The sequence below is a fragment of the Gigantopelta aegis genome, chromosome 15 (genome assembly GCF_016097555.1).
Source record: "Gigantopelta aegis isolate Gae_Host chromosome 15, Gae_host_genome, whole genome shotgun sequence".
NCBI lineage: Eukaryota > Metazoa > Mollusca > Gastropoda > Neomphalida > Peltospiridae > Gigantopelta > Gigantopelta aegis.
Window position 1 is genome coordinate 32,780,060 of NC_054713.1, and position 15,739 is coordinate 32,795,798.

A 15,739-nucleotide genomic window follows, 5' to 3' on the forward strand; every position below is an offset into this window, starting at 1 on the left:
TATGTATGTATTACTGCATGAGCGGGAGTGTCATACAAAATGTATGGAACAAGTTTGAGAATTATGTTTTCTCCAAGCGAGAACGCGGGGTATAAAACAATTCCCAAACGAGTTCCATAAATTGTGTGTGCCACTTAGCTGGTAATGATACTTTATTTAATAACTACAAACTGTAACTTCTATTATAAGTTAAGTAGCTTATGATCGTAATCACTACGAAACCGGTGTTAATTGCATCAATTTATGTGTAGTAGTAGTAGTAGTAGTAGTAGTAGTAGTAGTAGTAGTAGTAGTAGTAGTGGTAGTAGTAGTACATTTACTTTAGGCCGTTTGTCTCATAAACATACAATTATATACAATAATATAAAACATATATAAACGATCATCAACATAAACAATGTGTATTTGGAGGATGGATAGTTATATATGTTCTGATCTTAAATGTAATGCACATTTTAAATATTTTCCAAGGCTACAAAATTGTTTTCTATTCTGAACAGACAGTAATTATGTTAGTTTAAAAAAGTAGTATTTTAATTCATATAATACGCAAATATGTAAATACAATGGACATATTAAAATAAAATGAAATTCATGTTCAATGCCTTAAAATATTACATTTGGTGAATTATATAACAATTTGTCTATTTCTTGTATACGGTAATCTAACGGGCGTATTGTAACTATTTCTATGAATACATTATAATTATCAAGTTGTTGATTAAAGCATACATCTCCAAATCCTAAAGAAAATAATAAATGTTTTACATGGTTAAAAAACTCATGACTTTCCAATATATTATCATAATTTGATTTCAAGATACATGTACAATTATTAGGTTCTAAAAATCTCAACCAACAATTAACGATTAAATTATATGTTTAATGAAAAGGAATGTGTAACGAATTTGTTTATAGCGAACTGGGACGGTTTCCACTTCAAATAACAAGAAAACTGAGAATTTTTAAATATTGGATAAAATTACGTAACACTACAAATTGTATTCTAAGGGGTATATATGAAGAAATGGTACACTATAACGATAATGGGTTATTAACATTAGGCACGAATTGTATTCACTTGGATTGAACTATATTTGGAATTTATCGTATATTGACGACAGTATTTACATTATAATCAAAGAAAGGATATTAGATACTTTTAAGCAATTATGTTACAGTAAAACAATGACAACGTCTAGAGGACTTTTATATCAACATTTATTAAATGAATTTAGATTACAAACGTATTTAAGATTGCCAATGGAAACGCGTTATATAAAATAAATATGTAAGATTAGAATATGCGCTCATAAATTAAATGTAGAATCTGGCAGGTATCGAAACATTGAACGATCAGAAAGAATATGTACTCTGTGTAACGCTAATGCCATAGAAGATGAATATCACTTTATAATAGAGTGTCCACAATACAAAGATTTGCGTTGTAAATATATAAAAATGTATTATTATAAGTGTGTATCGTTTTATACAGTTATTAACCATCGGTAACAATAAGGAATTGAATAACCTAGGCAAATATTTAGTGCAAGCGAATATAATTAGAGATCGGTTAATGCAGGATAATAGTTAATGTAATAAATGTAACTTATATCACTTCATTTGTCCATGATTATATATAAACCACACCCACCATTGTTTTGCACGTGTGTATTTTGTATAACTATGTTGTATTATTCATGTTATGTATTCAGCTGATGAGTTGTAAAAGTCAAAGCAAATAAAGAACTTGAACGTGATTGCCAAAAACAAATCGGATAACATGAACTGGCCTGAACACTTTTTCACCGTGTATTTCCATCATTCTACCCACAATATTAATTATAATCCATGTAAAAATGCGTGGCAATTCCTCTGCAATCACATATATATATATCCAGTGGACTCTGTCTAAACCGGATTCTGTGTAATGCGGATCTCTGCGTAAACCGGTCCATTTCTACAGCCCCGACCAGCTACCATTTATCTCTTAGGTATAAATCTCTGCCTAATCCGTACTCTGTCTACACCGGACTCCGGATAAAAAATCATGAACGAAAGAACCGTTCATGCATTAATTACCTCTGTCTACACCGGACTGGGATTTGACTGAACGACGGGCTGCTTAATTAGTTGAACAATGATCGTCACTTGCCGAGTAATTAGGACGCCGTCGCAAGATCCAATACAATATAAATATTCAGCCGAGCAGTCAATTCTTTTTATTTTTGGCTTGTAACCTTTTAATTTTTTTTATTTATTCTATTAACGTTTTTACTAATTGCTATTTTCAAAATTCTGCCCATTTTCAACCCCTTCTCCATCCTGAGTCAGGCCACCGATCTTATCGGAGGTCGGACTCGGGATGGGCGTGTTCGAAACCCTAGTGGTATATGGGCACGTTAAATTAGTTATCATCATCATCATCATCATGAAATACAAAATGTAATCACACTCGTGTGAAGTTTACTCTTATGCGGTAGGCCGTTAGATCTGGATTTTGTATTCAAATAATTTCATATGTACGAATAAATAATGTTTTAGGAAATAAAATGAAATTTAACCTAGTACAAATATTAGAACGACCAGAAACACGTTTAACATGCAGCCACTAATATTTTATGCAGAAAATATATTTGATATGTAATTAAAATCGTTAAAAAGTCTCTGTTAGTGGATAACATCTTACAAATTGCAGCAAACTTAGGAATGTCCCTTTAGGTATATTTGTTATGTCTGTGAAATAATCGATTGCAAGTCTGGCTTGTATGACTGTGTTTCCCAGCCATCGATGGGTTCAAATGTCATTGTTGATCACGAGTTGTCGATCATTCAAGAACCATAACTCTAGATGAACTCTGTCTAAACCGGTCCTCTATATAAACCGGACTATTTCGACGGTACAAAGTGAGTGAACGAAAACCCTTCAAAAATTGTAAAAAAATTAACGTTTTTTACATTGTAGCATTTTTAGTATACCAAGAATACCCAATAATTTACGCGAACAGGCGATTGGCATGCTTGATGCTGGCATGTCGACAGAAGACTTTGCAAGGCATGTTGGAAGTTCTAGACCAGCGATACGAAATCTTCGCGTAAGATTTCGAACGACAGGAAGCACCAACGACTTGCCACGTCGTGGACGTCCGCGTGTTACAACGCGTGGTCAAGCCCGCTATATCATGATCGCGCATTTGCGCAATCGATTCCAAACTGCCACTGCTACTGCTGCTAACACACCTGGGCTTCATAATAACCGAATTAGTGGGCAAATTGTTCGTAATCGTCTGCGGGAGAACGGTTTACATGCACGACGTCCTTACGTCGGATGCGTTTTAACGCAACGTCATCGTCTAAATCGTCTTAATTGGGCACGTGTACACACTCGTTGGATACGGCGACGCTGAAATACCGTTCTTTTTTCGGATGAATGCTGATTTTCTTTACAACATGGTGATGGCAGGGTGCGCGTCTACCGTAGGAGAAATGAACGCTATGCTGACTGTTGTGTTCTTGAACGAGATCGTTTCGGGGGTGGGGGTTGTGTCATGGTCTGGGCAGCCATTGCCCATGGTTATCGTTCACCACTAGTCGTCATTGATGGCAATTTAAATGCTCAACGTTACCGCGATGACATTCTCGCTCATCATGTCATTCCTCTGTTCCATAACAACGCCAACATCTAACCCCTACCACACTTTAAACGCATATATAACAATTATTCCCCCAGTTTGTTTTCATCAAGTTATCTTCAAGCAAAGTTAGCAGAAGTTTCTTATTTTGTTCAGTATATATATATATATATATATATATATATATATATATATATATATATATATACTCTTCAAAAGAAGAAACGCAAAACCACATTGTCGTAACATTTGGAGAATTGATTTAATTATTGAATGGTGAGTCCGATAATTACCAAATGTTGCAGGATTGTTCACAATTCACTCTAGTCCATTGTGAGTAAGTGATAGGACACACCACCAAGGTCAAGGTCATCTGGAGTCAATACCGGGTGTGGCCTCCGCGTGTGTTGACAACTGCCTGGCACCGCCTGCCCATTGAAGCAACCAGAGTACGGATGACGTCCCGGGGGATGGTGGCCCACTCGGCCTGCAAGGCTGCTGCCAGCTCGGGCAGGGTCTGGGGCTGTGGTTGTCGCTGTCGGAGGCGTCGGTCCAACTCGTCCCCATAGATGCTCATTTGGGTTCAAATCCGGTGATATCGATGGCCAAGGAAGGACATTAATGTTGTTGTTCTGTAGGAAAGCCGTTGTGAGACGTGCTGTGTGAGGCCTGGCGTTGTCATGTTGGAACACTGCGTTGGCGTTGGCCATAACTGGAACGATGTGTGGCCGGAGGATCTGGTCAATGTAGCCCTGTGCATTCAGGTTGCCCTGCACGTGGACCAGGTCAGTTCTGCCAGTGTGCGAGATGGCTGCCCACACCATGACACTACCCCCCCGCCGAATCTGTCCACTTCCTGCACGCAGTTTTGCCGCATAACGTTCACCACGACGCCTATACACGCGACATCTTCCATCATGACGTCGGAGCAGAAATCGGGACTCGTCACTGAACCACACCTGTCTCCATCGCAGTTGAGGCCATTGTCGATGAATCTGGCACCACTGCAGTCGGAGTCGACGGTGTTGTGGTGTTAAGATAACACCTCGAACTGGACGTCTGGCACGAATTCCTACCTCACGTAGGCGGTTCCGTACGGTCTGGTCGGATATCCTGCGCAAACCTGGTATTGCTGCGGCTTTGGAGGTGGCAGTAGTCAATCGTTCCCGAAGGTGGCGTACCCGGATGTAGCGGTCCTGCCCGGGGTAGTGACCCGTGGTCGACCGGATCTAGGGAGGTCACGTGTTGATCCATGTTGCTGGTAACGGTCCCACAGTCTGGAGATGGTGCTTGGGGACACATGGAATGCCCTGGCAACGGCCGTTCTGGATTCGCCTGCGTCTAGTCGGCCGATGGCATTGTTTCTCTGCGGTTCACTGAGACGTGGCATGTCCTGGATTGTCAACTGTCGGCCAGATACAGAGGCCAGGCAAGCGAACACCCTGCACTTTTATACTGTCGGTGTTCATGTTGCACGTGCAGACAACGCACGTGCAGTGGTGACATGGTTTGCACGTGGCTGCGTTTTTACGAATATTCACATTTTGGAACTTTATTGTACAGTAGCTGCGTTTTATCGAATGTAACCGTGGAAATGTGTTTGGGACGTGCAATGACCTTATATTCACAAAGCATGAACCGGTAGGAAACATAAAATCGGAGTTATAACCCATTTGTACCCTTTTGCGTTTCTTTTTTTGAAGAGTATATATATATATATATATATATATAATCTGTTTGGCGGTAATGCTAATATGAATAAACGTTGTAAACCAGATTCGGGCAGAGCCTCGACGAATACCGATTAACATAGACTACATTAACATTTTCTATATTACAAAACACTCATGACGAATCCTCTGTTTACAACTGAGGTAAACATTTATAAAGACAACTCGCCAATGTTATACCTCTATAATTAATCGTGTTGAGAGCATGTCCTTTCTTATACAATGGAATACTGACACCTTCTTCTGATCAGCTACATGGGAAATTTCCACTTTCAAATATAACATTAAACAGACGACATAAAATAGGAACAAGAAAATCTAGAAAAGTTATAAAATATTCATTGAATAAATTATCCTTTTCATGATATTTTTTGTTTACATTTCAAACTCTTTACATCATTCTTAATTTCTTCCTCAGTGAATGGGTTACCTAACTGAGGATAAATACAATATGTGTCATTACAGGTATATATATTAGGAATTAATGTTACCATCTTTAAAATGTTTTGTAATCTCATCAAGAGTTAATTCAGTTACAGGAGCACGTGTGCATTTAAAAAAAATAAACTAAAACAAAACTTACTTGGGTTATTTTTACATAAATAACAAATTCTGTCACCTTCCAGTCTGAGATATTTTATTTTTACATAACGTTGGTATTTCTTATACTGACGGAAACGTCACATAGACATAGTCTATTCCCTAAATTTCTTTCACAGTTAAAAACATACAAATCAGTTAGATAGGTATTATATAACCCTGTAGGTAGTACTAAACCAAACAACTTCGGGCTGGGTCAAAGTTCGAGGTCCAACCAACTTTTGATAGAGAAGTGAACACCACAAGTCCTGTCTTGGTTGTAAAAAAAAAAAAGTTTCATCTGGGCAAAAAATTAATTCAATGTTCTTTTATCTAATGTCACTGTGTCAAATAGCCTTGTGCTTGAAATATGTATGGGGTACCTGTAAAAAAAACCCTCTAATTTTGTGCGGAACTAGGTTAGTCATAAACGCTACCCGTGAGCTGCTTGACCCCCATTTGTTTCTGATTTACTTTAAGGGTGAGGGGTTGTAGTATTTATATCCGTGGCGTTTATGTCGACTGATACGCTGCAGGTAGGAGTTTTAGCCACATATGTTACTATTGTCGTCTATGAGATTTGATTTGGTAGTATACACCCTGTACACTTGACATCGAAACATGATTATTTAGGTTTTTTTCAGCTTGTTGGGATCAGTGTTATTTGAGATTTTAAAATTTGTTACTACAATATAGGCTCAGAATGCTTCAATAATATTAATGTCAACGTTGTGTCATAGCTTTTATATGCACAGGAATTTGGGAATTAAATAAAGTCGAAGACCGCAAGACCAAAACACGGACGTCAAGCATTAAATTAACACATTTAGCGATCGTAATATACTAGCCTAATATCATATAAATAAATTACGGCAACTATTTACAAACATAGTTTCATACACTATAAACATATTATTATGAAATACAACTAAATGTAGATCGCATTGTGCATCCAAACGATCGCTAATAAACAATAGTTACACGATTTCATTTTTGCCTATAGTGCGCGACACGACAAACTGCACTACTAACAATTTCATTAAACAATAACTATAATAAATGGCATAGCTCCAGACATTACAGAATACAAGCAAATATACAAATAATTACTACTAAATGTAAAAATAAATATTCTCTTTTGTCCAATATTAAAATTACTTGAGAAAGGTCCACGTCACAGCACACAGTTATGAAAATTGTCGGCACAGCCATGACAATATATATATATATATATGTGTGTGTGTGTGTGTGTGTGTGTGTGTGTGTGTGTGTGTGTGTGTGTGTGTGTGTGTGTGTGTGTGTTTGATATAATATTAAAGATTGTTTAATTATTTTTTAGGTTTAATGGCTGTCATACTAAAGGACAATTTGATTTTATGATGTGAAAAAAAATCATTTGTTATGAATATTCTTATAGTTTCGAATTACATGTGTGTATGAATGTGTGTCAAGGGTGTGTGTGTGTGTCTTGTGTGTGTTTATTTCTAAATGTGTTTTTATATTTATATTGTATGTGTGCTATATTAATATGTTCTGAATAAAAAAGATTAAAAAAACACTCGCCCGAGGTGCTTGCGGCACAGGATCGAACCACCTCGGCGGAACCGTTCGACTGATTTCTTTTTCTCGTTGCAACCAGTGCATCATAACTGGTCAAAGGCCGTGGTGTGTGCTTTCCTGTCCGTGGGAAAGTGCATATAAAAGATCTCTTTCTGCATTGGGAAAGATGTAGCGGGTTTTCTCTGATGACTACGAATCTGAATTAACTAATGTCGTACATCCAATAGCCGATGATTGATCAATTAATGTGCTCCAGTGGTGTCGATAATCACAACGAACTTTGGAACAAACAGAGGAAACCTGCTACATTTTCCCTAATGCAGCATGGGATCTTTTATATGTACCATCCCATCGATAGCATAATACATACCACTGCCTTTGATATACCAGTCGTGGTGCACTGGCTGGAACGAGAAACAGCCCAGTGGGCTCATCGACAGATCCATCCCAAACCAACTGCGCATTAAGCGAGCGTTGTTTACTGGGCTACGTCCAGCCCCCTCTAAAGCAACAGATAGTGAAAAACGGGGACAATATATCGAAATTGTCTGGGGACAAAGCCACCATACATCCGTCTTGTCTTGTCACCTTCGGCGCTCGTCTTTTCGGACTATCCTGGTCATGTATTATGCCCCACTAAAATACCCCCCCCCCCCCCCCCCCCCCCCGCCATGTACGGGTTTGTATAAATTACAATTCTCTCATCTTGCCTTCCAAATCGGGATCTATTGTTTGTCTCTCGTGCATTTCACACATAATTGTTTTTTAACACGATGTATGCTCTATTGTACTTAGTATTTCTAATTTCTATCACAGGCAGATAGGCAGATAGCACAGAATGTCGGACATTATTATATAACTAACCGTATTTAAACAGGTAGTACCTACCACATACGATCAGTCATGTTCACATAAGGGACAGAAAGCGAATCGGAGGAAAGTCGTAGTGTCAGTTTCGTGCAAATTCGTATCTGTGATTCAGTGACGACCATTGAAATTCCTTGGTGTAAGTGATGCTATTAGGGGCACAGCTACGATTGTTTTGTGGCAATATGTAATGTGGTTTGGTGATTCTGAATATGCAAAACAAAAGACGTTTTAGGTTGTATCTGCCTCTTACGGCCTTCTGACTCTCACGCAACGCTATATATGTTTTTACTCGTTCAGTGTTAACAACAACAGAAGGGAACCGACTTCGTTTCCAGATATTGTCACCTACTTTGGCTCTGACTTTTCCATTATTACAACTGCTACAATCTCCGATGTGCACCGATGTGTGCAGTCGCCAACAGACAACGACGTTCCAATACCATCGAGTGTCATGGCAACCCTAAAGAACGTCGGCGACGTAGATGGTATCTAGGAAACATAGACAGTCAGGCGTCGTTACAAGGACCGTTCGTTTCTACGACAGTTACAACATCCGACCACAACTTGTCGAAAACAAACATGCATCAATATTATTCTGTTTATTACACCGGTATTCTCACCTTCCGACACCGACAAGGCAACTTAGGAACAAACGTGCATCCGACGTCTGAAAACACGTGTTTACAACAACATCACATAATCACAGATGCCGTAGCACGTTGCAGTACACGCGAGCCGATATGACCACAAGATGTCTGAGTTACCGATGTCGGCTAAATCTGTAGACGCGCATTGCTTTTGTAAATAAGCCTTTAGTCATTGAAGTAAAGGATTAACTTCCAACAATTAACTCTACTATTCTGTGATATTATGTAAACGAAGTATGGTCTGTGAACGGACTCAAAACGGATCTGCAAAATATCACATACTTTAAGTATTTGATAACTTTGCAAATTAGATGTAAAATAATCGAGGTCACGGCACTAGGCCAGAGGCTCGCATAATATGTAATTTGTATTCCTAATATATGATATTGATGACAATGAAAAACTCTCTCTCTCTCTCTCTCTCTCTCTCTCTCTCTCTCTCTCTCTCTCTCTCTCTCTCTCTCTCTCTCTCTTTCTCTCTCTCTGAGGATATACCATATGGTCTTCAATAAAATAAAACGTTTAAATAAATGTCATATGTTCCCACGCTATCTTTATTTCCTGGATCGTAACAATACCATGGTAACTGTTATAGCACACTATTGACGTCACGAGTCGCCTTTGCATCTGCAAGCTTGCGACAGTCACGTTTTCTTAAATTGATATCGTTCCACGTCACTGTAGTTGACATGCTTAATGCTATTGACGCGGACTTTAAATCGATTACAATAAATTATTATTATTATAATAGTTAACGTTTGTTCAGAATCATAGTTTGCTGGAATGCCATACGAAATTTATGAAACTCGTTTGAGAATTGTTTTACACCCTTCGATATCGTTCCGGGAATAAAATAATTCCCAAACTAATGCACAGATATTTTGGTATATTAATGCACTATAATTATTTGGTAACTTGTTTGTTGTCAAAGTAAGGGGTTTATCGGTTTAAATGACAACAAACACCGACATCAAACGTCATAGAATTTCATTCATAAATGAAAACAAGAGACAAGGTGCAAAACGAAAAGGTAGTAAGTCGTGTGTCCACCTTTAGCATTCATACACGCTAAACAGCGTTGTCGCGTGGACACAATCAGCCTCTGGGTCAGGTTCTGGGGTAACCTCTGCCTTTCATCTTGGAGTGCCTGCTCAAGATGCCGAACGTTGTGGAATTGAATTCGTTGAAAACGTCGTCCTAACTCATCCCACAAATGCTCGATTGGAGAAAGGTTAGGGGATAGCGCAGGGGATAGGACAGGGATGTGTGCATTTGCCAAAAACTGCATGGTTAATCTCGCAGTATGCGCTCTTGCGTCGGTTGTCCTGTTGACAGGTGTGCAGATCTGGATGAGCACCAACAACTCTTTGCAACACGTTATCGATGTAATATTGGGCTGTCACCCTTCCATTGCATACATGCAAAGGTATACCGTTCTCCACGACGACGCCAAACACGTAGTCGTCCATCAGCATGTCTAAGATGAAATCGAGATTCGTCTGAAAACAAGACACCTTCCCACTGTCGTCTATTCCAATATCGATGACGATTACACCAATTTAAACGTGCATTTCTGTAACGTTGAGTGAGAATTGGACCAACGTAAGGACGTCTAGCGTGCAACCAGGTCGTGGTCGTGGTCGATCCCGAGTGGTCTCAGTTTGCTGTAAACGAACAAAAAAGTCTTGATATTGTTGAATGATGGCATCCAAGATGTTGTGCTATAGCGCAATTTCATAATTCAGCATCGCGCATCTCAACTGCTCTTTCGCGTCCTTGTGGTGTCAATACGGGCATTGTCATAATGTTTTGTCACATAAAACCACAGTAAACAATTACTGTGGCTTTTATAGGCAGTGATCTAAAGTATCACGATATGCACGCACATTCACATGTTGCACGTTAATTTTTACAAATGAGACATTTGTTGCATTTTGGTCACCATCTCAAGATTGTAAGGTTTTATGGTTTATTAATAAAGTGCATTCTTATAAAAGTGCATTATTTTGATGCCCTATGGTAAATTAATAAGTAACAGCATTTACAGTTCGCACTATGTGTGCATTTTCATTTAAAACGTATAATATTGACAAAAATACCATGGTGCGTTTTCAGTGTGTTCAGTATATAATATATATATCGTCGCGTGAGAACCAAAAGGACGTAAGTCCATGAAATTTAATGGCAATGAAACCTGAATAAATTTCCGATTTCTTTGTATATTTGCAATATTTATAGAATATTAGGTGTTTTAGTTATTTGCGTAAATAGTGGTAGTTAAGACAATGATTAATTATTGAATTAAATGCGTCATATACGACCAACAGTATATCAAGTTAAATTTGAAACTTTATTCTGAACGAAACGTCACTTGTAAACAAATTTCAGTTTTGCAAAATTGTAAATGGAAAACATCTGTGAAAAAACTTTGTTCTACTTTTGTTAATAATAATTTAATAAATAAAATTACCAATTGAACAAAATAATAATAATGTGTGCTATGTCATGTTCAGCTTCTGTTGTGTGTGCAATGTCACGTTTAGGTTCTGTTGTGTGTGCTATGCCATGTTCATGTTCTGTTGTTTGTGCTATATCATGTTTTTTTTCTGATGTGAGTGCTGTTATGTTCAGGCTATGTCATGTATGCTATGTCGTGCTCAGTGTCTGTTCTAAGAATTGTGCTATTTCCAAGTGTTGTATTGTGAGTCGGTTCACAATGTGGAATATCATCAAAATACAAAAACTCAGTTTATTTTCTTGCACGTTTAGGTTCCATGTGTTTACTTTTGTTGTTATTGTTTCGCTTCATCACTTCTGTCAAAATCCATATATCTTGCTATCGTTTATGGCGACATTCATTTTATTCGCCTTTTAATCTTTCGTCTTGTTACTGGAATTGGTCCTAGATAAATTACAGCTGCGTTTTATTTGAAATGTTGTTACCATAATGCCTACATGTAACATTATTATGAATTAAAATGGCATCTACAGATGCAAACTACATATTTGAAACTTTGCGTTGATAAAAACACTTCAAAATAGAGCTTTTTTTCAAGAAAATTCACCAAATCATGTCTACCGGGTATTCATATAATTATGATGCACATAAAAAGCACACCATACAAACATTAATTTTACTGAAATTCCTATTTATATTTACAGACGTGATTCTTGTCTGTTGTCAGAAGTTCTCAGCGTGCAGTATCAAACTTTTATCCATGACACACGGGGCTCTCACAATGGCAAACATACGATCAGTACTGTTCACATAAAGGACAGCAAGCAAATTGGAGTAGTTTGTGCCAGTTTCAAGCAATTTCTTATCTGTGATTCAGTGATGATCACTGCAATCCTTCTGTATAAGCGATGCTATTAGGGGCACAGCTACAATTGTTTTGTGACCGTATGTAATCAGCGCTGGTGATTCCGAACATGCAAAAAAGACGTTTTAGGTCGTATCTGTCTCTTACGACCTTCTGGCTCTCACGCGACGCTATATTATTATTATTATTATTATTATTATTATATGTATGTATGTCGTGTTTTTCTCTTTCAGTGCCAACAACAGAAGAGAACAGACTTCGTTTCCAGATATTGGCACCTACTTTGGCTCTGACTTTGCCATCAGTTACAACTGATACAATCCCCAATGCGCACCCAAGCGTGCAGTCACCAACAGACAACGACGTCCCAATATCATCGAGTGTCATGGCAACCCCAAAGAACGTCGATGATGTTGAAGGTATCTCGGAAATACGTGCAAATATGTGCAAGTTATTTTAAAAAATAAACATTAGCAAAGATGATAAAACAGCAATATTTACCCACATATAGGAAAGACGTTTGTCTGCTCCATGGGAAATTATATTTGATTGACTTATCCTCCTAAAATGTCTGATATGTCATATCATTTCAATTTCTTAAGTGTGTATGTATGTATGTATGTGTATATATATATATATATATATATATAATATATATATATATATATATATATATATACACATATACATATGTATGTATGTGTATATATATATATATATATATATATATATATATATATATATATATATATATATATATATATACATATACATATACATATACATATATGTATATATACATATATGTATATATATACAGTAGAATCTCGAACTCTGTCGGTGCATCAAAGTCTGTTCGACCCATCGAGTAGTTCGAACCATGCATTCGGTCGTTGTCGGGTGCTTCTGTGACACAAAAACCAATCGGAACACCTCGCATATTTCCGTAAAACTGGCTTGGGCGAGATCGTCCGATTGACTCATGAGTAACGAAGTCGCCTTCAAATGTCGGATGAGATACATATTTGTAACTATTATTTATCACCGTTAAATAAACAAATAACAAACACACTGGTAGTCTGTATTTATAAATATTTATTAATTTAAAAAATCGTTCTTTATTATGCTGTTGTAGAATCTTTTGCGACATATTGAGAACGTTGAGAAACAAATGAAAGTGCATGAAGCACAGGCGGAGGCCCTTTATCTTTTATTGTTGCAATCACTACATTACATTGATCTCTCCTGTATTTCAAGTTAAAAACAAAATATGCCGACGCTCATGCGTAGAGTAGTGATTAAAATGATTAAAGTAAACCGGCGAGGCCTAACTAGGCTCACCAATTGATTTGTGTTACATGCAAGGTTCATTCAGCTCATGATTATCGTAGCACTATTATCTTTACTAGAAAGATAATTACCGATAGGTGCTAAATAAACAACATGAGAAACGGCATATGATCTAGGATTAATTCGTTCCACTTCCGAATTTATATTAACTTACTTTGTGACTGACGTGAAAGGGTCAATGAAAAATTTGTAAATAAATATAAATACTTTTTTGTATTTCTTCGGATAGACTTAGTCGTTTCGAGCTATATATGTTTAATTTTACAGTTCGGACTAATAAAGTGGTTCGAGAGAAAGCTTCTGTTCGACCCTAGGGGTATTCGACCAATCAGCACCAAAATAAAAGGGTTTAATAGACAGAAAAAATCGGGACATTGTTCTTGGTTCGAGAATACCGGTAGGTTCGACCGTTGGGCGTTCGAGCCAATGAGATTCTACTGTATATATATATACAGTAGAATCTCATGTATATAGTCCGTTTGCGTCAAAAGGAAAACGTTGTATTGACAGGTAACTTCATAATGAATAAAGTTAAAATTCATATTAAAAACATATTATTAAGTTTTAAACCTATACCAATTCAAATAACATTTTTGTAAAAAGAATTCCCTTATAAATAGAAAAAAAAATGTTTCTTTACAAATTACCATTAAATGAATAGAATGGAATGAATGAATGAATGTTTGACGACACCCCAGCACGAAAAATGCATCGGCTATTGGGTGTCAAACTAACCATTAAATGATACAAATAAATATAATTTTAATACAGGTGTAAAGAAAAATGCTAGAACAGCCGATGTATGCAGCTTCACTTGCATTGTCGCTGAAGTAATCGATAATGCAGTACAAAGAGACTGAAGCCTTGGAAGATAGAATTTCGCGTTTTAGTAAATTACTATATAAGTGGCAGTCCTCTTCACGACAATGCAAGAGGGGTGAACTCTTCAGTGAAGGATTTCTTCGGGAGTGGCTGTCCTCCTATAGACAAGGCACTAGATAACGATTGATGGAATCGTCCACTATTTTGCCATTCGACTCTGCATTGTGCAGAGATACGGCCCTGATCTGGTATTATTGTTTTGTCGTTCAGATTACCTTGGATGTGTCATCAATTGCCTTAAAACCTGTATTAGAAAAAAATTAACCTATGCAGTTTTATAGATATTTTTTAATTATTATTTACACTGAAAACAGTTATTTCAGATGGTATGGGTTTACAATTTAATAGATTGATATGTTTTTATATGAATTTTATATTTACTGGAAAATTGTCCCAGAATATACTAGTGACCTAATTAAATAGGATTAATTTGTATCATAAAATAATGTCAAAACGTAGGTCTACTAGATACTTATGGCGTATCCAGTCCATTACAATAAGCCGACAAATTTAAAAAAACAAAATTCAAGTGTCTGCAGTATGTTTAGAGCTATATTTGTTTAAAGTCCCAGACCAAAATCTGGTCAGTCCTACGCTGTCAAAATATAGAACATGTGCAATAGTATCTCCTGCCAGGTTTGTTGTTCGCGTTGGTCATTCGATTCAGTTTCAGTGCGTTTCTTTCTTAACTGGTAGTACCATACTCGCCAGACTCTAAAATCGATGGTCGCCCAACGGACTACCTTTGTAAAATACTTAGTCGCCCTTAGCCACCGGGCGATTGCAAATTTTCAACCCTGATATATATATATATAATTGTTATTATTATTATTTTTTTATTTTATTTTACTGTTTCAGTAATAAATGGGAACCGACTTAGTTCCCGGATTTTGGCAACTACATTGGCTCTGACTTTGCCGACAGCTGCAATCCCAGATGTGCACCCGACGGTACAGTCGCCAACAGACGACAATGACGGCCCAATGCCATCGAGTGTCATGGCAACCCCAGAGAACGTCGACGACGAAGACGGTCTCTCGGAATCCGGTAACATCATTTATCTTGCGATCCACAAACAAATGAAAACGTTTTCGCGCGCTGTGAGGCTCATGAAGGGAAGACGTCAGCTACGACGGCACAACCTCTACGATCAATGGAGACGTTAA

The 15,739-nt window shown here is 37.5% G+C and overlaps 1 protein-coding gene across 1 annotated transcript in view; it reads left to right on the forward strand.

The window, feature by feature from the left end:
* Nucleotides 1–15,739, forward strand: part of LOC121389778 — a 40,490-nt gene extending 24,751 nt beyond the window's left edge. Inside the window, exons 2-3 of the mRNA XM_041521426.1 lie at nt 12,575–12,760; nt 15,432–15,739. Coding sequence (XP_041377360.1) covers nt 12,727–12,760; nt 15,432–15,739 — 342 coding nt within the window. The 5' untranslated portion in view covers nt 12,575–12,726. The remainder of the gene's footprint in view (nt 1–12,574; nt 12,761–15,431) is intronic.